This window comes from Vicugna pacos, chromosome 21, assembly GCF_048564905.1.
Source record: "Vicugna pacos chromosome 21, VicPac4, whole genome shotgun sequence".
NCBI classification, from domain to species: domain Eukaryota; kingdom Metazoa; phylum Chordata; class Mammalia; order Artiodactyla; family Camelidae; genus Vicugna; species Vicugna pacos.
Window position 1 is genome coordinate 6,067,838 of NC_133007.1, and position 21,481 is coordinate 6,089,318.

At 50.8% G+C, this 21,481-nt stretch overlaps 1 protein-coding gene across 2 annotated transcripts in view; it reads right to left on the reverse strand.

Moving 5' to 3' along the window:
- Nucleotides 1-3,640: 3,640 nt before the first annotated feature.
- Nucleotides 3,641-21,481, reverse strand: part of CACNA1E (calcium voltage-gated channel subunit alpha1 E) — a 345,168-nt gene continuing 327,327 nt past the window's right edge. For both annotated transcript variants that reach the window (XM_072945997.1, XM_072945998.1), the window contains 9 exons: nucleotides 20,311-20,416; nucleotides 19,349-19,456; nucleotides 18,694-18,794; nucleotides 18,295-18,401; nucleotides 14,033-14,144; nucleotides 11,034-11,162; nucleotides 9,853-10,033; nucleotides 8,704-8,894; nucleotides 3,641-7,187 (listed from right to left, as the gene is read on the reverse strand). In XM_072945997.1, coding sequence (XP_072802098.1) covers nucleotides 6,645-7,187; nucleotides 8,704-8,894; nucleotides 9,853-10,033; nucleotides 11,034-11,162; nucleotides 14,033-14,144; nucleotides 18,295-18,401; nucleotides 18,694-18,794; nucleotides 19,349-19,456; nucleotides 20,311-20,416 — 1,578 coding nt within the window. In that variant the 3' untranslated portion in view covers nucleotides 3,641-6,644. The remainder of the gene's footprint in view (nucleotides 7,188-8,703; nucleotides 8,895-9,852; nucleotides 10,034-11,033; nucleotides 11,163-14,032; nucleotides 14,145-18,294; nucleotides 18,402-18,693; nucleotides 18,795-19,348; nucleotides 19,457-20,310; nucleotides 20,417-21,481) is intronic.

The window sequence follows — 21,481 nt, forward strand, 5'->3', positions numbered from 1 at the left end:
GCCCTCGTTTCCTGCTACCTTTATTTTTTAAAATTGATTAATGGCACTTTGAAGTTTTGGAGTGTGTTTTTCCCACTCATCCCTTGTAAAGATTTCTAACAGACTTGCTTTGAGTGGCGGTCCTTGAATGGTACAGGCCAGCTCTGTAAGAAATTAGAGAACTGGAAAGAAAACTGAGTCACCGAACAAGGTCAAGGTTGCATCTGGCAGCTTTGATTTAGTCTTCTTTTAGTTTGGGGGCCCTCATCTTTGTGACCCAAGAAGGAGGTGGTACTGCCTGGTACATATGCTGGGATCTGGGTCCAGAACTTAGACAACAAGCCATTCTTACCTCTGACAAACTGGCAGAACAGGGGAAGAGAGAGAGAGAAAGAGAAGACTCTCCCAGATTTCCAGTGCCGAGTAGGAGAAGGGGTCTCGGTGAGGATCCTACGTGTTAGCTTGTAAGCATTTGCTCTAAGCCTGGCTCAGGGTCTACAAAGAGATGACACCGGGAAGATCCGAGCATGAGCGCTCAACTTCCTTCCTGGATGAAAAAGAAAGCCTGGACTTTTTGTTGTTGTTGTTGTTGCTAGAAAGCTAAGAAGAGGAGGAAGGGAAAATGCGGAGAACAGAGTATGAAATGTAAACACATCCTGGATTCAGGTTCCCTTACACATGAAGGAAAAAAAAAATTAACTGCTTACAGCAATGCCAAGAATTTCACAGATCCGGAATGGGATCGAGGGAGTGAAGATTTTTCTAAACTGGTTTTAGGAGACTGAACGCTTTAAATGCGTTATTAACTTACTTGCAAATACTTGAGACACCCACGAAGTAGCCAAACATTAGTATTTCTATTTTCCTAAGAAGGGAAAGAAAATAGAGATGCAATACCCTGCTGGAGGCACAGGTCAGGACAGAAGGCTGGGGCAGAATTTATTGTTTTTAACTCTCAAGTTTCATTTATCAAATTACCACACTCCGTAAAAATTTTTTTTTTATCTTTTCATCAAGATCTAATTTTTATATTTGTAAGTTAAAGATGTCCCATAAAAATTCTATGTCCACTGTTATTCCCTTTGCGTTTGCTGTTTTCAGGCAGGTTTTTCATTATTTTAGATTCTATTTTAAGTCCCAAGAAGGAGAAGAGACAGAGAGAAACAAGAGACTGTGGCTGACTTAGAATGAGAAAGAAGACAAAAAGGAAACCAGAGAGAGAAGATGGAGCTGTTATTGTGTAATCTCAGATTTTTTTTTTTTTTACTCAAATATCACATCATTAAATTGGACAGAAATAAATTCTTAGAAGCTAATTCAGAAACCCACATTTCTCCTTCTTGGCTGTTCTAGAGCAGGTCTGCTACCAAAAAATGCAACCAAACCAAAAAATCCAAATAAAAAGGAACAGAAATAAATCCCCTTATCTCTTTTTATGTGATCTAATCAGCTCTCTCAAAGCCTCAGAAATAAGAATTCAGTCTCAATAACATATTTGCATAATAGCACGGCTTATTATAACGTCTCCCCCTTGCATTTAGAAGGTCAAGATACCAACCCCCCCCTCTGTTTAGCATGGGGGCAGGGAGCGGGGGGAAACAAGACTAGCAAAATAGAAGGGCAGATTGGGGGGCACCCCAGCCTCACCAGCAATGTGATTAGACCCTCCTGTGTGTCCTACTCACATTTCTCAACTAACTGGGTCGGATTTTGTAAAGAGCAGCTCTCCAGGCCCTTAGGGGTGTTGCGGCAATCAATGAATCTGTTATCTTTGGCTTGGCGTGATCCCTCTGGGATGCAAAAGCTTCAGAGGCTCAAAGCAGAAAGGGCTCAAGAGAAGAAAAAGATGGCCATCAGCAGCCAAAGGCAGTTCTTTCTGTTACCAGCCTTTATTCCCCAGAGTGGTCCGTCCCTGTCCTCTGACTGGGTGGGTGGTAGCACATGGCACCTGACAAATCACCCTAGCGGGGTGTCACCAAGCCCGCCCCCGCAGCTAGCAGTGAAGCCATCGGCCGCGGCTCTGTTAGGTTAGACCTGGCTATGCTTGCCTCCAGAGTGGGGAAAGCAAAAATCAAAAAGACAGAGCTGTGTATTAATGTAAGACTCTTCTCTGATCACCACATGGCAAGGTTAGGTCTTAACTCCTGAGTTAATCTCTTGCAGCTTTTGTTAAAATAGAGTCTCAGTGTGGATATATGATTATCCAAACCTGGACCTGATTCCTTGCGGTTTCCTCCCTGGAGTTAAACCATCGTGCCCTCACTGGCCACTTGCAAGAGGCCCAGGTCCTCCTCCTTTCCTGCAGCATAAAGTCCTCTCCTCAAACTCCCGGGCAGTGCTCAATGCTCTGGAATCCAGGCGGGAAGGACAGAAAGGATGGGGGAGAAGTGAGACTCCGCCCCACAGCAAGGGAACGCCTCGCCTCACCACGAATCTTTGCACGCCCTGGCGTTAGGCCTCTGAGGATCTCAAAACATAGCAGACATGAAGCTGATGAAAATAGTAGTGAAAGTTCCTTAACCTTCAAGTCTCCTAAGATCCCTGACTACCTGCTCCCCTCCTGTTACACACCTGCCGTGTTTCAGTATTAGAGCTTGAGCTGAGAAATTAAAGAATCTCTCAACTTCTCCCTGGCCTGACCCACTAAAGAAATATTCTGTCCAAAAACAATACATCCAGAGCAGGCTTTAGCAATCAGGATGTAATGAGAAACAGAACTCTCTTTAAAAAACCAAAATTATTCAATTTTGTTCCATCATGCCAGGAGGGACCTAATTTCCCTGCAGTGGGTTTTCAGTGAGCATGGGGACGCTTCAGACACACTTCGGCCACAGTCCTGCACCTTACACCACTTCAGGTCATGTTGTGAGTATCACTGGGTGAGTCCCCAGTGGTGTTTCATGAGAATGAATCATCCTGCAATGGCAGAGTGTCCAGCAGAGGAAGGCGGGGCAGGTAAGCTTGGATTGGGTGGATCTAACCATCTCAGGAGCAGAGTCATTGCTAACTCGCAGCATAAACAAGGACAGAAGGCAGAGGACATTCAGGTGCATCGCAAAGTGGATGTGAGGGAGGGCGTGAGCCAGGATGTGTGCTGGCTGAGTCAGGGAACACAGGGTCTGCTCTTCGTGGTCCCAGAGTCAAGGGAAGGCAAAATCCAGAGCACCTGGAGGTCAGCTGCAGAGACGTGGCATCAGTGCTCTCAGTCCCTCATGGGGAGATGTGAAACTCACAACAGAAATAGATTCCCCCACTAGAAAGGACACAGCCCCACCTCGGGCAGTTGTGTCCGGGGGGTGCTCAAGGGTACCGCCCCTTCACAGTGGCGGTAATTGTACCCTGACCCCAGCTCACAGGGCACCTTGGCCTGGAGCTCTCCCCTCTTGTCTGAAGGGCTGCTGGCACTCTTTCCCGCGGGGACTGAGACAGGGAGAGGGACACACATACACAGAAAGAAAGATGGATGCCCCCCACCCGCCCCATAAGTCCGAACGGAGGCTTAAGGGAAGAGAGGACTGTCTAAACACAAACCTAGTTAGAACGTCTCTCTGCCTTGCTTTCTTCTCCTCCTTCCTTCTTTTCCCCTCCCCTCCCCACCACCTCCCTCTGGTTTTGAGGGGACTCTGAAGACTCATATTAGCAAGGGAAACTGGGCCTGGAGCTAAAGATTCTTCAGGGGGCCTACGGTGCTCAGTGTGAAATCCAACCCTGGTACTGGTCCTACTTCGCGTGCAATTTCTCAAGCTGCTGCCAAACTTTGTAATCCCAAGAGAAGCACAGGTTTTGGGGTTTTAAGGGGGCCTCTTTTCAAGGGAAAAAGGCAGAACCTCCTACCTAGGACTGGATCTCGCAGTCGGCTATTAGAGGGGCGTTCGCGGTTCCTATTTATTCAGAGGCGGAAGGAAACCATTATAAGATTATGCTAATGAGTTCCGTGACTTAACAGAAAATTGCCTTTGATTTTCCGGCCTTAATAGGAGGGTAATGCAGGCTAAAGGATAAGAAACCCGATGTGCTGGTCAGGGGAAGTTGAATAAGATGAGTTCATAGGTTCACGAGCGCTAGAGGAGCCCAGGTGGCCGAGGGCTGCACCCACACTCCCGCCGCTTTGTTCAGGACCCCGGCGCGTGCGCGCGCGCGCGTGTTTAAGGAGTTCAGGTGTCCGGGAAGCTTTCCCGGCGTGGTAGATTTTGTGTTTGTAGTATGTTTGTAATGTTGTGTGCAGGCAAATTCCACTTCTGGTAACTGCTCTGCCAGCCTGAATTCCTCCTGGTGCAACGGCGTAAGGTGTCACTTCACACTCCCTCGCTCAGAACACAAGGCGGTAGACTCTGGCCGGCGCAGAACGGCCCCCCTGTAGTCGGCCTGTCCCCTGGGAAAGCTGCATTTCCGAGGTGAAAGCAAGCAGTTCTGCGCACACAAAGCAGCCTGGGGCAGCACTTTGGCGTGAAATGACGCTGAGCAGAGGGAACCTTTGAGACAGTACAAGGCCCAGAATCTGAGTCTTGTGCAACCATTAGGCCTGTTAGGCTCAGGTGTCACAGACTGCATTCCCGGGTACCCCAAGCACACGTGTGCTGAGTCGGGGGGCAAAGTGAAAAGGGAAGAGGGTTTGAGAGCAGGAGGCCTCTGTCTCTGCATCCCTGGTCTCCTGCCCCAGAATAACTTTGGTTTGGGGGCTGACAGTGGGTCCTGAATTCAGCCCCATCAATGTCTAGAAGGCAGGGCCATCTCAAAGGATTCTGCAGCCACAGGGTTGAACTTGACTTTTCAGAGCTGACACAGCTATGCCTTATTTCTATGTCAACAACAACAAAACAAAAAAACCAACTTTGTGAGAAAACAGAGGCTCCTTCTTAGAAAAATAATGGCCACCGACTGCCCCTACCCAAGAGGTGGAGTCTGGGCTGGAGGAGGGTACAGACTGCTCATCCCCTGCCAGGTCAGGCCGGGGACCTCTGATCCTCCCCAGGGAGGGCTCTGTGAGGCGGGCTCCATCTGCTCCTGGCTGGGAAAGGGGGGCCCTGCCTGGTCCCTGCTCCAGGAGAACCTTCCACCTCAGTGACAGTGCTGGGGATGGAGAGGGACCTAGGGGATGGTGTGTGTCTACTGAGCGGACAATCTACGTAAAAAAAAGGAGCGCTGATCAGCCAAGAAAGGGCTCTCTTTTTCTCCCTGCATCTGAGTTTTGGGGGTTAGGAATGATGTCCTGAGGCTGTCTCCTGCTCAGTGCCTACTCGGGGCAGGGATAAGGCCCAGGTCTGTCACACTGTGCGCTGAGGCCCATCCAAGCCAGCTTTGCTAGAAGAGCAGCCGGCGTCTGTGCTGAGGTATGTTTACTAATCACCTTGCAGTCCCCTGACCTGCTGAGCCTCAACCACAAACCAGCTGCAGAAGCTGCCAGACCGAGGTCCCTCCCTCCAGACCGCCTCTCTCTCTGCAGCTTCTCTCGTTTCGATCTGCCGGCCTCTCCCATCTCTATGGAAGTCCCTACCAGGTGGTGCGTAGTCCACCTTGGATATGTGTGCTGCCCTCTTGGGGAGTGGCCAGGCCACGGGCACTCGGCTGCACTGGCCTTGCCGCTTGGCAGAGAGGCCCTCTGCCTCCTGGACCAGAGTCTGGGATGACACTCAGCCGGCGTGTGCTGGGGTAGCCGTGATGCTGTTCCACATACTGGACCACTTCTCTGCTGGTTGGAATACGGACTCTGCCTGGAGCCCCCTAAGTGCCACACTCACCCTACCCTAGGCTGCTCCACGGCCAGCGTCTCCAAGGCTCAGGCCCGCCGTGGCATGGCACCCCAGCACTGAGGCTGGATCCCACTCTCGTCAGCTGGTGGCCTGGTTACACAGGTTGTTAAATCCTTTGACAGTATCACCCTTACCAGAGCCTCAGGCACCTCTGTGGACCCCAGGGGCCCTCCTTAGCCTGAGTGGCTGACAGGACGGCCCCGCCCAGCACCACCGACTCTCTGCTTCTTTGGTCCCCTCCTCTACGGCATGGGCTGCCGGACTATGGCTTTGCTCATCCAGACCAGCCCTCGCTGCTGCCGCCACAGCGCCAGAGGCCTTCTCCTTCCTCCTCCCTCCCCGCCTCCTACCCCTGGCATCCTGAACTCAGCCTGTGCTTCTCTGGCGGAAGCAAGCCGCAGGGTCACACATGAGATGCTGCTGCAGTCACCCTGGTGGCAGTGGCACCGGCTGAGGAACACGAGCTGGTAGGGGACAAGGTTCCTCTCCTAGCGTCTTCACGACTCCTCAGTTAAGAGCCACAAAGTCTTCCAGGCTTCTCAGGGCAATGGGCGTGGACGCAGGCCGGCTCGGTCCTGCCTGGGCTGTAGAAAAGTGGGCAGGGGCAAGGGGAAGCAAAGCCATCCTCGTGTCCCTTCTCCCCTGGGACTAACCCTCCGTGTTCTTGTGTGTTCTTTCCCCAGCAGAGAGGCAGAACTATGGCAGTGCCCATCCTGCACAGGGAAACAAAGCGATTCGGTGGGCTGGACTGGTGTTCCTCTCAACCTTTCCTTCCTCTTCTCTGATAGCGCACCGTGTCCTTCCATCCGTCTCCTTCCTCCCTCTTCCTCCCCCCCGGGCCGCACCGGCTTCCCAATTCGGGTCTTGGTTTTCCCCGCATGAGAGAAGAGCATGCATCGGAGGGGGGAGCAGCCTCTAGCATTTGTCGTCCTCTTCCGTGTCACTCAGGAGGTCGCTGACAGCGCCACACATCATGCCTGGTCCAGTTCCCCCGCGCCTCCGCCGCCGATAGTGCCCGTTGGGCATCTGCCAGCTGTGCCGCAGGGGCGGGGCAGAGCCGATGGTGTTGGAGCGGCCCAGGCTGGTAGCCACGGCGGCTTCGAAGGTGAGCGTCTCCTCCTCGCCGCAGTCCGAGGCGTGCGAGTCTTCGTGCAGGGCCAGGTAGGGCTCGGAGATGTAGCGCTGTGGGGAGGGGCGCGGGCCCTGCGGCGCGTGCCGCGGATTGGAAGACTCAGGCAGGCCGGCGTCACTGCTCTCCAGAGTTTGGGAGGCCAGTGGGGAGCCACCCTCGCTTCCATCAGCAGGTGGGGAGATGCTTCCACTGTGTCTCATCAGGGAGCTGTAGGAAAGGAGGGGCCGAGGCTTGGGAGGGACAGGGGGCAGCTGCCGACGACTTCTTCTTGGGGTGCTGGTGTCAGAGACGGAGGGGATGGAGCTTTCGCTCAGGGACCCCGTGCCCTGTGTGGCGGGAGAAACACGGCATGTTAGACTGGGTTTGGCTTTGTCCCTACTTGGGACCATGTGAAGGTTCCTAACCCTTCCTACAGAGAGCCACCAGAGTCCCCTCGCTCACATCCGCTCAGGGACGCAGAGATTAAAGGAGACTGAGGAGTCAGTGCCATGGAGACCAGGGCACATCAACTTTCAATATGCCTACATGTTCCTGGGGGGTCTTGTTAAACCGCAGATGCGGGTCAGACAGTCTGACCTGGGTGGGGCCTGAGATTCTACATTTCTAACGAGCTCCCAGGGGCTGCTGGACCACGGACCAAACACGCTGAGTTGAGCAGCAAGGATGTGGATGCCCTCTCTCTATAGCACGGGGCACCCCGAAAGAAAGCCTTCAGCCTTGGGGCAAGACAGCTATGTGAAAGGTGATAGAAGGCTCTAGAGTTGCTCTGTCTGGGGAACTTTCTTGGGAATTGGATCTAAGGGAGCAGCAAAGGGCTTCCCTCTTCTCCTTTTGCATCCGTGTTGCCAGTCGCTTGCTGAGGCTAACGCAGCTTCGACAACACACACTCATCTGCCAGTTCAGGCCTTACATGACCTGCTCAGCTATTCCCAAGAGCCCCTGACTTGGGTGTGAGTACATGGACCTCCAGGACGGTGTTTTCTCAAGGTGCGCGTGTGACCTAGGAACCACCTGCTCGAGATCGCCTGGGAAATGCTGGGGTCTCTCCAAGTGCAGACTTGTGGGTTCCACTCTCCAGTGGGTCTCACTGCTGAAGCAGGAGCCTTGAGGTCCCAGGAATGTGCAGTGACAACAGGCCCTTGGTGACTCTGTTTTGCACTAAAACTTGACACCACTGCTCTGGAAGTGAACGTCTCAACTGCCTCTGAGTGTCGGCTACTCGTCCCCACTGCTCACCACGGGTGAGTGGGGCCTCCCAGCAGGGCTCTGAGATGTCGGGCAGGGATGGCAGTGGGGACAAAAAAACAGAGCCAGAGAATGTTTGCACTCCGCTCTGGAAGTTATTCTTAGACACAGGCTCCTGCTTCAGCCACAGGCCAGAAGGAGAGATGGCTTTCATTTGTCTAGTTTCCAGCCGTCCCAAAAGGAAGTTAAATTGATCTGACTTAGGAATTCTATGCTGAGGGATGAAAAACTGTTCTAACCTATACTAAGGTCAAAGAGACTTTCCTGGCTGAAAAAAAAAAAAAAGACAAAGCTTTCCTCTTAAATCTGCCTGAGGTATTTGTGAACTTACTTGTTGTGACTTTGTGCCTCTGGATCTGAGGACAGAGACGAAATGCTGCCCTAGACACCACTGTCTTTCTTGGGGGGCTCTGCTTTTCTGTGAATTCGTATTTCTGAGCACACAGGCATTAAGTAGCTAACCTCTCTGCACAGTGGACGTAGTTTCCTTGACACTGAGGTCTGTGTGGGTGCAGGATGCCCAGGTTTTGCACCTAATGTTAAAAACCTGTGCCTTCCCGTCTTTCTGCAGAGACGCCGCTTACTCCCCACACTCACCTGTCGGCTGGGGGTCTGTGACCTGCCCTCGCTGGGAGACCGGGACTGACGGCGCTCTGGGGACTCCCAGTCTGCCTGGGTCCCTCGCTCCTCAGAGTTGCAGCGGGACACGTCAGGGGACAGAAGGTGCTTCCGCTCTTTCGATCGTCCCCGCTCTCTGCCTCCTGAGCGGTGGGTGTCGGACTTGTGGCCTGTGAGAGATGACAAAAGCAGCTGGTCATAGCTCCGCCCACCCTGGCCGCTGAACCGAGAGACAAGTCTTACAGCCTGGAACTAGGCCCCTCCAGGACCCTGGCCTCTGCGGACATGCCAACAAGTGATTGGAAAGCGGGGCAGGAGAGGAAGGTTGGAATATTACCCTTTTGTGATGAGGGAAGTGTGCAGGTTGCCACTGGAGAGACTCGTGCACCTAGTGATGCAACTGTTCACTTGTGTTTCCATTTATGCTAGACATCATGAAGCAGACTCTTTGCCAGCAACGTGGCCCAGGAATTCTCTGGGTCCTAAACATGAGTGTGTAATTTTGGGGTGGAAGATGGCACTAGTAGAAAGGAATTAAGAAGTTGCTACGAACAAAGGAATGACACAGTTACCATAATGCCCTGGGACTGAAGTCAAAGGATTTCACTTCTAGTCCCGTTTCTGTCACTTATGCGTGCTGTGACACGGGGCATGTCACTGCTTTTCTATCTTTGTTCCCTCACGTAGTAAAGAGTTTGAGCCAGACTCATGATATTCTATATGACCCTTTTCCTTAAAAAAAAAAACAAACTCAAAGACAAAGCGATCCCAGGCAGCGCTGTCTGGGTTGAAGTAGCGTTGGCAGCAAAGCCCAGCCTGCCAGGGGCGCTGGGAGCATCACCGTGGCCCGTGGTTTTGCAGATGGCCACTGGAAACTGCCTGTTTTAATGATTTCTGTGGCCCTCCCCTGGAGGAAAGGTGTCTCCGGAGCCTCTGTGATGAGGATGGGGGTTTTGTTGCTTTGTTTCAGGATGGGAGTCAGAGAGAGGACCCCCTTTGTGAAGGAGCAGCCTTCACTCTCCGCGACCCTGTCTTGATCTGGATTCCACCCCAGTGATTTTCAGTTCTTGCCAGAATCAGCCTGCCAGGGAAGCAGCCCCCAAGAGGGGCGAGGGGGGAGCCCCTCACCGGAGTCGGAGCCCAGGCGGTGGGCTGACAGCCTCAGTGAGGAGTGGTAGCTCCGGCGGCGCGACTTGTAGGTGTTTTCGCTGCTTCGCTCCATGGAGAACTCCTCCAGCCACGAGGAGTTTGAACGCTTGTCCCGGATAGTGGAAAATGAGCGTCTCATGGAGCTAGGGTCCGTCACCACCTGAAACAGGAGCCCCCCCGAGGAACACAAGGTCCGGATTAATTACCGAAAGGATCTAAAAGTCAGGGAGGAGTGGGACTGGGATTGCTAAAGGATGCAAACTGTAACCTCCCTCCAGTCCCTCTCGCTCAGACCTCAGCTGGGGAGGCGCTTCCAGAAAATGTCTGTTAACAGAGTCACTGGGCTGGTGCAGGGCATCTCTTCAGGCTCAGGAAAGCAAGCAGCAGAGTGTTCTATGCAAGCCCCCCATTGAGCCGTCTACCACAGAGACTTGGCCAGAACCTGCCGTGAACCTGGAGCCACTTGGAACTAAGTGAGGGCAGCTGTCAAAATGTCTACACCAAGAAACGAGCACGGCTTTGCCTTCTGCAGTCTGCCCTCCCCGGGGAGGGCCCCGCCCTGGCGCGTTAGAGCTGTGGCGAGCGTGTAACTGACTGAACAGCTGCTGCGGACGCACTGCTGTCCCTCCATCACCCACCCCACCCCTGCTCCGCCTTCAACTCTGGCACCTTGAGGTGCCACAGATGTTCAAACAGATCCACAAAAACTTCTTGTCTCTGTCAAAACTCGACGTAAGACAGACAGACAGAAAAAAAAGGAAGCCAGGAAAACAGACAAAGAAATGAGGCGTGGCCTGCACTGGTTAGGACAGACAGTCCTGACACAGAGCTGTGTGTGTAAGTAACTGCCTACGTGCTAGAGGGGCCAGGAGGGGAGGAAAGGAGGGGAAATACGCAGGGGAAGTCCTGGGAAACACTTCTTGCGATGGTTGGCTGGATCTTGACGTTAAGCCCATCTGCGGGGGGGGCGCCATTTTGCCTCATTAATGGGGAGGAGCAGGCTCTGGAGAGAAGGCCCATGAGCCAGGTTTTGCTTATAGCGAAGGGGGTCGGGGACAAGTCAAGGGATCACCTGAAAATGTCAGCTGTTTCTTCATAACCCACCAGTTCCATGCAGCCCAGGAGGCCACTGCACGTGGCAGGTGGTGGTTGCTCTTTACCTGGGGATCCATAGTCAGGCGTGGCATAGAGGACGCCCTCCCCGATCCCGCATGCTCCTGGGTGTCCGAAGGAAGGTAGATGCCATGGTTAGAGGGCTGCGCGCTTTCTAATTCACTAACCTCTGGCTCCTAGAAATAAACACACAGCCAAGCTTGTGGGACTTGGTTCCATCTCATTGCTTCTCACTTCCAGTGGGTGATTCTGCCTCCTCCATATGAAGAGTGGCTTTTAGAAGAGAGACTTGCACCTTTAAGGTCTCGGTTGTATGTGTATGTCTGTCTGTGTCGGTGTGCACATGCATGCTATACCAGATGTCCCGAACAGAAAGCACTAACCAGGACTGCAAGGACCTTATTTATCGCTAAGCAGTGCTTTAGATTCTACAGCTTTGTGAAACTTGCTTTGAGAGTTGGTAGTGCTGGGTTTAGTCTTTCAATCTGTAGAAGCCATCTGCCAATTACATAGAAACCATTTTTTAAGGGAAGTCACCAATTTCGGATGTCCAATATATGTTCTCAAACCTTAAGACGTGTGATTCTTAAGAGGTTTCTGATGATAAAAAGCATCCAAAAAAGGGAGTGGGTGGCCATCTTCCAGGAATGCTCTGGACTAGTGCAGTACGGTAGAAACAGAATGCAAACCGCTTAGGTAATTTTAAATCACCTAGTGATTACACCTTAAAAAGTAAAAAGAAACATGAAATTTAATAATAGATTTTATTTAACCCAATCTATCCAAATATTCTCATGGTGAGATGCAATCAATATTAAAAAAATTAATGAGCTGCATTTTTTGGTACCCAGCCTTTGCCACTGGAATGTATTGTACACTTAGGGCACAGCTCAGTTTGGACTAGCCACTTTTCAAGAGCTCAGTCACCACATCTGGGCAATGGCTACTGTACTGGTCTGTGCAAGTTGAGAGCTTTAAGTAGACTGGATTGGAAATCTCTAAGGTCCTACCCAAATCATTTAATTTTCTTGGCTAAATAATGTTAGTTTGGCAAATGTACATGCTCTATCTAGATAGCCAGTGTCACTCTATAGAATAGAGCTGATTTAAAAACGTGTGCATGGCCACCCAACAAAGAGACCTAGGAATATCTTGGACATCTGGAGATGACACCAGAGAAAAGCTATTTTATGTTTAGGAAATGGTAGCCTAGCAACATGGGCATAAGAGTAGGGCACTGTTAAAGGAAAGGGCGCCTGAGACATCCCCTTGGCACCCATCCATGACCATTTGGCTGAGTGGTTCCTGGCATGAACAGGAGGAGTCCCTTCCCAGGACATGTGATGTGTGCACCTGAGGAAGGTACAGTGTTTTTGCAGTGTATGCTTTATAGAGCACACAGGTCCGACTCGACACAGATGTGACGCTGCAGTTTACATGGTAACAACACTGCAGTCTGTGGGTGTCAGAGGTGGCACAAGACACCCACGCACACACAAGCCATGGCCGTGGCCCAGCACGTGGAGCAGGGGCCCCAGGGGATGGGCAGGAGTACACAGTGGTGAGTGTGCAGCACGGGCTGACACCTGGATTGAACTACAGACACCAGTACTGACAACGAGATGAACACACAGCCGAGAAGTCCTGGCACTACGGCTCAGCCCTGGGGAGCCTGCAGAAGGGATGAGGCAGTAAAGCCTCCCTGTGAGAGAAAGGACACATTATTGAGGCTTCTCCCACCAGACACATCGCCAGGCAAGCCAACAAATACTGAGGGGCCCTGTTAAGAATTAAACTATCTGTGCCAGTTAGTCCCTGGGCCTTGGAGCTAAGTTCCGCAGAGAGGAAGGCAGGGACTTACTCCAAGGACTCTTATCCACCTTACCAAGAATGCGCTCAAGTAACTACTCACATCCGAGGTGGGGGGCGGGCCTGGTCTGTCTCCCCAGCATGACCACGCACAAGTCCCTGTCTTGTCAGCTACAGGACATGGAATCACTCATTTGCTGGGGCGACTGAAATGCTTTTTCCCCTCTGAAGGGTACCCATTCCATCAGACAAGCCCCCCAGGAGCAGGCCACGCCCACACGCCCCCCACATGTCCATTCAGGAAGGCTCTGGGGTACACAGTAGCAGTGGGGAAGGGTCAGGAAAAAAGAAGGGGAGAGAAGAACACAGATGAATTAGAATCAAAATGACATGGAACTCACTCAGTACAAGCGGGCTGCACACTCGATTGCAAAGGCCAGGTTTTACCCTTTCTCTCTCCAGCCAGTGAACACCTGGGCTTTGCCGCTAAGCTCAGGAGGGAACTTTATTCCTTAGCTCCTGAACTAGGAATAATAAAGTCCATCATCTCTGGGAATCACGTTTTGGCTTTGGATCAGCAAAATCTAAAGTTCCATCTGCCCTCTTGTCTCTAAGTTTACACTCCATTTAAGAGAGTTCTCAGGAATTTCACCATTTCTGCTCATGAAAATCTTTAGACTCCAGAGAGTGATTTCAGGGAACTCTCAGAATGTATTTGCCCTTTTAGAAGTAGGACCAAAAGGGCCAGTCTGCTTGAACCCACACTGAGCAGAGGACCGAGATTCTTATGTGCTACCCATGAGTTCTCCAGGAGGTGAGCGGAGCTAAGGGGCTGGCGGGTGGCATTTTTGTTCTCTGTGAAGCTGCCCGGTTGGTGCCACTCATTCTTGTGATTCATCCTAAGGCTCCTTATCAAAGGCAAGATTTTATTTGTGGCTTCTGCTCCTCCATGTAATGCACAGGGGTGTAAATCAAGAGGGCTTGACCTGAAGCATGAGTTCCTGCAGCAGGTAAGGGTGGTCTGGGGCAGTAGGATCTGAAGAGGGAGCATTTGTCAGAGTACATGAGACTCCGCTATGAAAGGGCAGGTGGCAGGTAACGCCCAGGGTAATTGGTTGAACTATCAGAAAGGCTTTTTCTGGTGGATCATGGCTATGAAATAAAATTTGAAAGTGAGAGTGGGAGGGATCAGGAAACCAAGGAAGTATTTTTGAGGTCATGTAACTCATTCATTCACCAGAGATTGCTGTTCCTGGAACTGTCCATCATCGGCTGGGTCCATACAAGCCAACTGGAATATTTCCTGCGGGGAGAGTGGACTCATCGAAGGGTATCCACTCCGGCCACTCCTGCAAAGCAATGCCAGGTTCAGAGGTGATGTGTGCATGAGAGCAAGTGAGAGAGAAACAGTCATGACGTAGGTGCCGCTACTAATTCCCACCCAGACAAGACTTCCTTCCCAGTAAAGGCAACATCCTTTAGCCTTGGCTGGCTTGTAAGCCTGGTAACTTACAGGTGGCTAGCCCTAGAATAGAAAATTTAAAAAAAAAATACAGCACTGGAAAAGAGAAACCACTGTTTTCAACCTGCATTTGGAACCACTCATCATTCTGCTGGCGACCAGCATATCTGTGACAAATGACATCATTTGTCACACTCAGCCATATGGAAGACCAGTGCTAGATTGTAAACCAGTTTCTGCTCAGTTTCTCCATTTGGCGGAAAAATGCCAGGGTTTAAACAGTGAACAGTTTGTTTAAATATTAAGCAGTCATGGTCTTTTAAAAATTTTCCTCTACTCTCAGTAAGAATATGGTTTTATTGTGCCAACATCCCTCGCCAAACTAAACAATTCAATGCCATGAACATTTACTGAAGGGATTACTCTACCAGGCGCTGTGTCTGTTGGGTTATGAACTGGGTGGAATGATTTCAGAGGTGATGCTGAGGTGACAGCCTCTGGGGTTGATGGCTAGGCAGGGGGATGCTTACATGGTGATGCGGTAAAAGGACAGGGACCAAGTTAGCCAAGCCTTTAGAGGACTTTCTGTTTTGACTGCAAATATGCAATATATTGCATGTAAATACATACATATACTGAACATATTTTTTAAAAATTTACATATATGTACTCTTCATTGTTTCTAAGAACAGTTTAGAGCTTTAGCTTTTTAAACTTACCTAGTTATCAAAGGAATAAAGCCAACCACAAAATAAGAATCAACAGAACGCAGCACTCCAGTCATAAAGGACAGTCAGATGTGCTTGCACATATTCAAGAAATCAGTCATCTACGTTATAAATAATTAGTTCATTTGTGTCCTTTTTGTTTTTTAAGATTCCACATATAAGCGATATCATACGGCATTTTAGAGGCCTTTGAATGAAAAGGATGGAGAGCTGTCATCACAGTATACCTGTTATTAAATCACTATTTGGTTCCTGCAGACACCCTTAGCCAATGGGATCCACTGGGCTGGTTAGGAAAAAAAAAAAAAAAGCAGCCAGTCCTGCCCGAGTATTTGTCAGCTGCTGCCATTCACTGCTACAAGGACAGGCACCCTTTGACCGAGGCACGAATGCAGACCCAGCTTCCTGATCCTGGGAGCGGGCACAGGGATCAGTGCCTGGGCAGCAACTCTCAGTGGGTGTGGAGCTGAGAGAGCGAGATGGGACACCGTCTCTGCCAGTGTCCCAGAGAGAGCCACTGCACAGTCCACTGCTAGTGACTGTGAATCCAGTGGAGAATCTGAGGCATGAGCAAGGATTTCCAGTTACTTAAAAATAATCCATAGCTTCAAGCTTACTTAGACTGGGATCACAGGGAAAAAGCTGAAGTTTTTCCCCTAACCTGTCCCCTTGCTGCCCGTGAGGGCTTTAGCTGGGTTTTTACAACTGCTAGAGAGCAAAGTGATATTTAAATGTTGGCTTAAATGTCAGTATCACAACCACCTTCCTCAGCGTGTCTTTGCCTGAGAACCACTGGGAAGATGAGTACTGCTCTCCAAGAAATGGGTCCCTTTTTGTCCTACAGAAAATGAATAATTGCAGGGTCCCCAGTCGGTAGCAAGGGCTCTATAAATCACTGAGTGACCTCAGAGAGTTGAATAACTGGAACCCTGAGTGACCTCTTACTCTGAAAACCTTGTCTGGCTTCTCATTGTTGTTCGGATGGAGTCTGGAGACCTGACCCTGGCCCTTCTCATGATGTGGGTACCACCTTGCCAGCCTTGCCTGTATCCTGTATCCCTTTCCCTGACTCCTTGAATGCCAATGTGCTGGACTCTCTTACGGGCTTCCTTCTGCCTCAGGGCTTGAATAAAGGCTATTCCCAGAGTACAGAATGTGTCTAACTTCCCTGGCCCATGCAAGCTCTTTCTTTTTTGAATTCTTCCTTTAAAATTCTTATCAAGTGACTTCCTTAAGGAAATCCTGACATCTCCCCCCACCAGAACTGAGCAGAGTTCCTGCTCACATGCACTCAGGTCAGACTAGCACTTAGAAGAACTGTAACTAACTCATCAAAAATGACAAGTTTTCTTCTTCCTGATAATTCTGTTTCATGTCTACCAGATGTAAACGCGATGAGAGAGGAGCCCTGTCCACAGGACCCCCGGTGCACTCTCTACCTGAGTGATACAGGGCACTAGAAACACGGGCGGTCATCTTTTATTCCTCCCTCTCCTCCACGCCATGTAGCAAATCAATCACCAACTCCTATCCATTCTATGCACTAATTACCTCTCAAGTCTGACGGTCTCTCCTTGTTTCTATCCTGTTAGTCCAAGCCACAGTTATTAGTAATTTACACAATTGCAGTCACTTACGAAATGGTGTTCTGTCTCCCAAATTGCCTCCCTCCCATCCACTGAGTCCACTCTGGATAAAAGAGGGGTCTTTGGAAAGCCCAGATCTGATCATGTCACTGATGATCGTGTCAGCCATTATCCTTGGATGAAACTAAACTTCTGTGTCCCTACACCCAGGCCCCTAGGTAGCTCTCCAGACCCATCACCTGCCATCTCCCCCGATCTCTCTCTGCACCAACCATTCTGACAGTTTTTAGGTTCCTTAAACACTTTCTCTCACCTCTCTTGAAGTATTTGCTTTTGAGTCTCGCTCCAGTGTTACTTCCTCAGGGAAGCGTCCTCAAACTGCTGCCTCCTTTACACGGCATCACAATACCTACCCTTCCACATTTTAACTGTTCTCACTCTTGCGTCCATGGGGACTGCGATCATGTTGGCCACTGACTCCCCAGTGCCTGAACCAGCTTTTGGGTCACATTGGCTCTCAGTAACTGTTGGTCAAATCAATGAGTAAATGAATCAATAAATATATGGGAGAGACGCTGGGATGGTCCAGTGGTGGGTGTTAATTTGCACAGCAAATTGCTGTGGATAAAACAGATCTCGATGGGGGAGGGTGTCCTCTATTTCTAAGCCAAAGACCCCTGAAAAGCACTGTGAACTCTTCCAAGGAGGCAGTGGTCCTGCTCTAGTCTTCCCTCTTGACCTCCTTCCTGCACAGATCAAAGAGAATCATCTATTTGCTTCCCACAGACAAAGCATCCACAGCGTGCTACCTCGTCACACCACAGGTTTGTAAAAATGACCAACAGCCTTGGTCAGGACTCTGGTCCTTTCCTTCTGTGTTGGATTGTGGCCTCTGAAAGCAATGCTTTTCTAAAACAGGTCTCCAACACCACGGGCAGAAATTCATGGTGCGAGAGATTCCAAACGGTATTCTGACCAAAGTCTCATTCCCGAGCCCGGGATTCCACTCCTCTGATAATTACCGAAGTTGTGATACTGAGTGGTGACTGCTTCCATGAGAGCTAGGACTGGCAAGCAGTCACCAACCACAAAAAGTCATGTACACTGGGCGGAGGGCCTCACGCCCTTTGGGTACTCCCTACATGCCGCTGCTAATAGAAGGACAGTGCTACAGTGAGGTGTGTATATTATAACGGAGACTGCATGATGGCTAATGGCCTTGGCAAATTCCTTAATTAAGGTGTTTTTTTTTTCACTTTCAATATAGAAAATTAAAAAAAAAATGTTTTGCCTGATTTAAGGTTCCTTTTGTTCACCACAGATAATACCATGTAACAGGGAGATTCTGGGCTTGGAAATAATTCCAGTTCAGCTGCCTACGAGCCACGTGGCTTTGGGCAACTTAGTTTAACCTCTCTGAGTCTCTAGTTCCTCACTGTAAAGTGGTGATGCCAATACACCCCCTTCCTCCTTTGTCCGTTTGCAGAGTTCGCCGTCTCCTGAGCTGGCCACGGCACCACACAGGCTTAGCCTGCTCTTCTGCTGTCCCTGCTGAATGACCATTTTAAGGTACCAAATGCTGTCTTCTCAAGGTCAGAGGGGGGATCATCCATGAATCTCAGAGTTAGGAGTCTTTCCCGGGCACTTCCTGGGCCTGCCCACCGGCACGGGTGGCGAGGCCGGCGGGAGACCCGTCGGCCCCCGAGGGCCCTGTTATACTCACAGGCCTGAAACGGGGTCCTGCTGGAGGTAAGGCAGGGCTTTGGCGTTAGCAATGATCTCCTGAGGCAGAGATGAGGGCTCCATGCGCTGGAACATGGGTGCGTTTTTCTGTGTTAAAAGGGAAAGAAGAGAAAAGAAACTCAAATGACTGTGGGGTCTGCTGGGGGTGGCGGGGGGCAATACCATTTACTTGAGTAAAACAGGAATGTGACTGATACCTTGTTTGACTGTTTGAACCTCTGCTCCCCCTGGGTTTCTAATCCCCTGATCCTAGAAAGTTCCTGGACCCTGCAACAACTCACCTCTGCTTCTGTGCACTTGCAGGGCACTGTGCCCCAGGGATGCACAGGCCTGTCCCTGCAGGGGCCCACCCACCCGCCATGATGTCCTTGACCATCACCTGCTCCTCCAGCTGCTGCCTCTGCTTCTTCACCTTACTCTGTTTATAGTAGTCCATGATCATCATCGCTGCATAGATTTTGCCCACGGTTAGGTCAGAGGCTGGAAACACAAATGTGGCATGGAGGGGAACAGGAAGAAGACAGGTGGGAGGGAGAGAGTGAGGACCCCTCTGAAGCAAGTCTGCCCCTTCAACCACCCATCCTTCCAGCATTCACGGAGGGTTCCATACGGGCCAGACACTGAGGGTCCCCATATGCAACCTCAGGGAGCGCCATGGCCACCCGGCGAGGGGGATGACACTGGTGGTCAGCATCACGCTAGTAAGCACCACCCCACACTGGTCCAGGATTCCCTCTCCTGTAGCACCACTTTCTCCCCAGCCATTTGAAGGTTTGCGGACCCATGTTATGCTGGATAGACAGTCATGCACCCAAGAAGTTTCACCCCCAACCTCAGTGACCTCTCTTAAGACACTGTTTTCAATTAATAATGACAAAAGGGGCTCAGGAAGTGAAGGACTTTTATTTCCTAAGAATGAAAGAGTGCCCCTTATCTCTTTAATCACTCTGTACCCCATCCCCCTGCCCCGCAAAGATGTAGTCCCGGTGCGCTGGGCCCACCGGGACAAGGGTACCCGGGAGGAGGCGCCACACCTTTGGGCATGGGCACGAGCAGGTCGAGCATCTTCTGGGAGAGGTGGGGCCAGATGGCCAGGGTCTCCTTCTGCAGCTCCGAGTCTAGCTGCTGCCTGTCTGCGCCACCTAGGATCAGATAAATGGTTCATAACGAAAAGAGAACAGACCTGGAAATAACGAGGACCGAGGGGGGAGGGGGGGCGAGGAGCTGAGTCAGCGTGGGCTTCTCGCGCTCTCCGAGGAAATCTTGGCGCTTAGGCACAGTGGAGCTGGCAGTACTGGGCCTTTCTGCTGAAGAAGCAGAACACGGTCCGGCTCCCATTTTCAGTGGCTCAGGGACATCCTGCCACAGAGGTCTGAGCCCTGGGGCCCAGATCAGCCTCCTCATTCATTCAGCAAGTGTCCCAGGGGCTCACTCTATGAGCGGGGAATGAAGGGAGACAGGGTGGGCCGCCTCTGTCTCATCAGACGCACATCAGTTCTTCCCAGAGTCGGAGTGACCTGATTTTAAAAAGGATTTGGAGCAGGCAAGAGCAGGAAGCTGGAGGTCCCTCTGGAAGTAGTAAACCCTTTCTTTCTTAAAACCACTGGACTAGAAATCAAGAAGAACAAAGTGCTGCCTTGATGGTGCCTGCCACCAGAGCCTTCCAAGCTGGTAAGATGCCATGAAAGGAAAAGAGGACAAAGTTAAGACTCACCTGTCCAACAAGCAGCTATTTCTAAAATGCCTCCCACATGCCAGACACCAAAGATCATTTACTGCTAACGCTGAAGGGAGCCTTTGTGATTATCAAACCATTCACGTCATCAGGGGGAAAGGACACACATTATAGTTGCTGCATCTCACAGGACAAATGGGGACCCCACTATCTGATTGCCTGGTCACTGCACTGGCAGATGGATGAACGTTCAAACATCTCCATCCTGTACCACCCTCTGTGAGTTGTTCCAGAATCTTTTTCCTTCCTAAGCTTACCTACCTTTGGCGATTTTAATGTCCAGAGCTGTCCGGATCAGAGCCATAAGTGTGGACGTGAAGTGGACGGTCATGTCCTCAGCCACTGGCATGTTCATCAGGACCAGTCTCTGTGTGAAAGAGAGAAGAGAAACAGCAGGAGAAGAAAAACAGATCAAAAGAAACCCTGGTGAGAAGGGAAGAAAAGTAAGTGTAGAGGTCAAATGCAGAGACAAAAAAGAAGGGCAAGGATTCCCCTGTCCCTCGTCCTGCTCTCTCCCTACTTGTCCCTTAAGGCTCATTTGCTGCTGTTTTTTTTTTTTTTCCTAGGGAATGATGCCAAATTCCATGGGAAGAGGGACTAGTCATTCTGTAGGACTCCTCCACGGTCCTAAGAATGTCTTTAACAGGGATCCTTAAAAGAAAAAAAGTGGTTCAGGCAAAGGAGTCAGCTCTGCGAGGTGGCTCCATTCCCTGTTCCAGGAATGCCCTGGATTTCCACTTGTCCCATGAATACTGCCCCCTCCCCCAAACTCAGGTGGAAAGATGGTGATGGGGGAGATTGTTGTTTTGCTTCTCTGATTTGGAAGATGCATCCTGATGCCCCCTTTTTGAGTCTTTAAAAGAGGAAGTTTGCCAGCACATGGTTGAACATGCAGAAGTTCAGCTTATCCAGAGGATGAGGCGGAGCAGAATGGAAGAGTAGGAAAATGCAAACAGGGTCCAGGGGGAGAGGCGTGGGGAGAGCGGAGAAGAGAGAATGGGAGAAGGGTGATCAAGGCAGGAGCAGAGTGGGCAGGCCTTGTGCCCCTCACCCAAAGGAAGGGGATCAAACTGAAATGGCCAAATCCACTTTCCAGAGAGTATCTTGCTTTTTGGAATTCTTTAACTTTTCCTCCAATCCCCACATCCCTTCTCCCACCAAGCTTCACCCCAGAAAGTCAAAGAACTCGGGGCCACATTCCACCACCTGGTACTTTGGGATGTGGCATCATGAGCAAAAAGGATGCCAGCCCCTACACTGCACGGAAGGAGCCCTGTAGTGGGGTGGGTGAGGGTCCCTAAAGGGCCCCGTTGCAATGAGATGCTCTCTGGAGCTGTTGACTTAGAGGTAGCGGCAGAAGGTCCTCCGGCAGAACCACCAGCCTAGCAGGAAGGCGAGTGTTTCTTCCCAAGGCAGGCTCTCTAAGACTCCA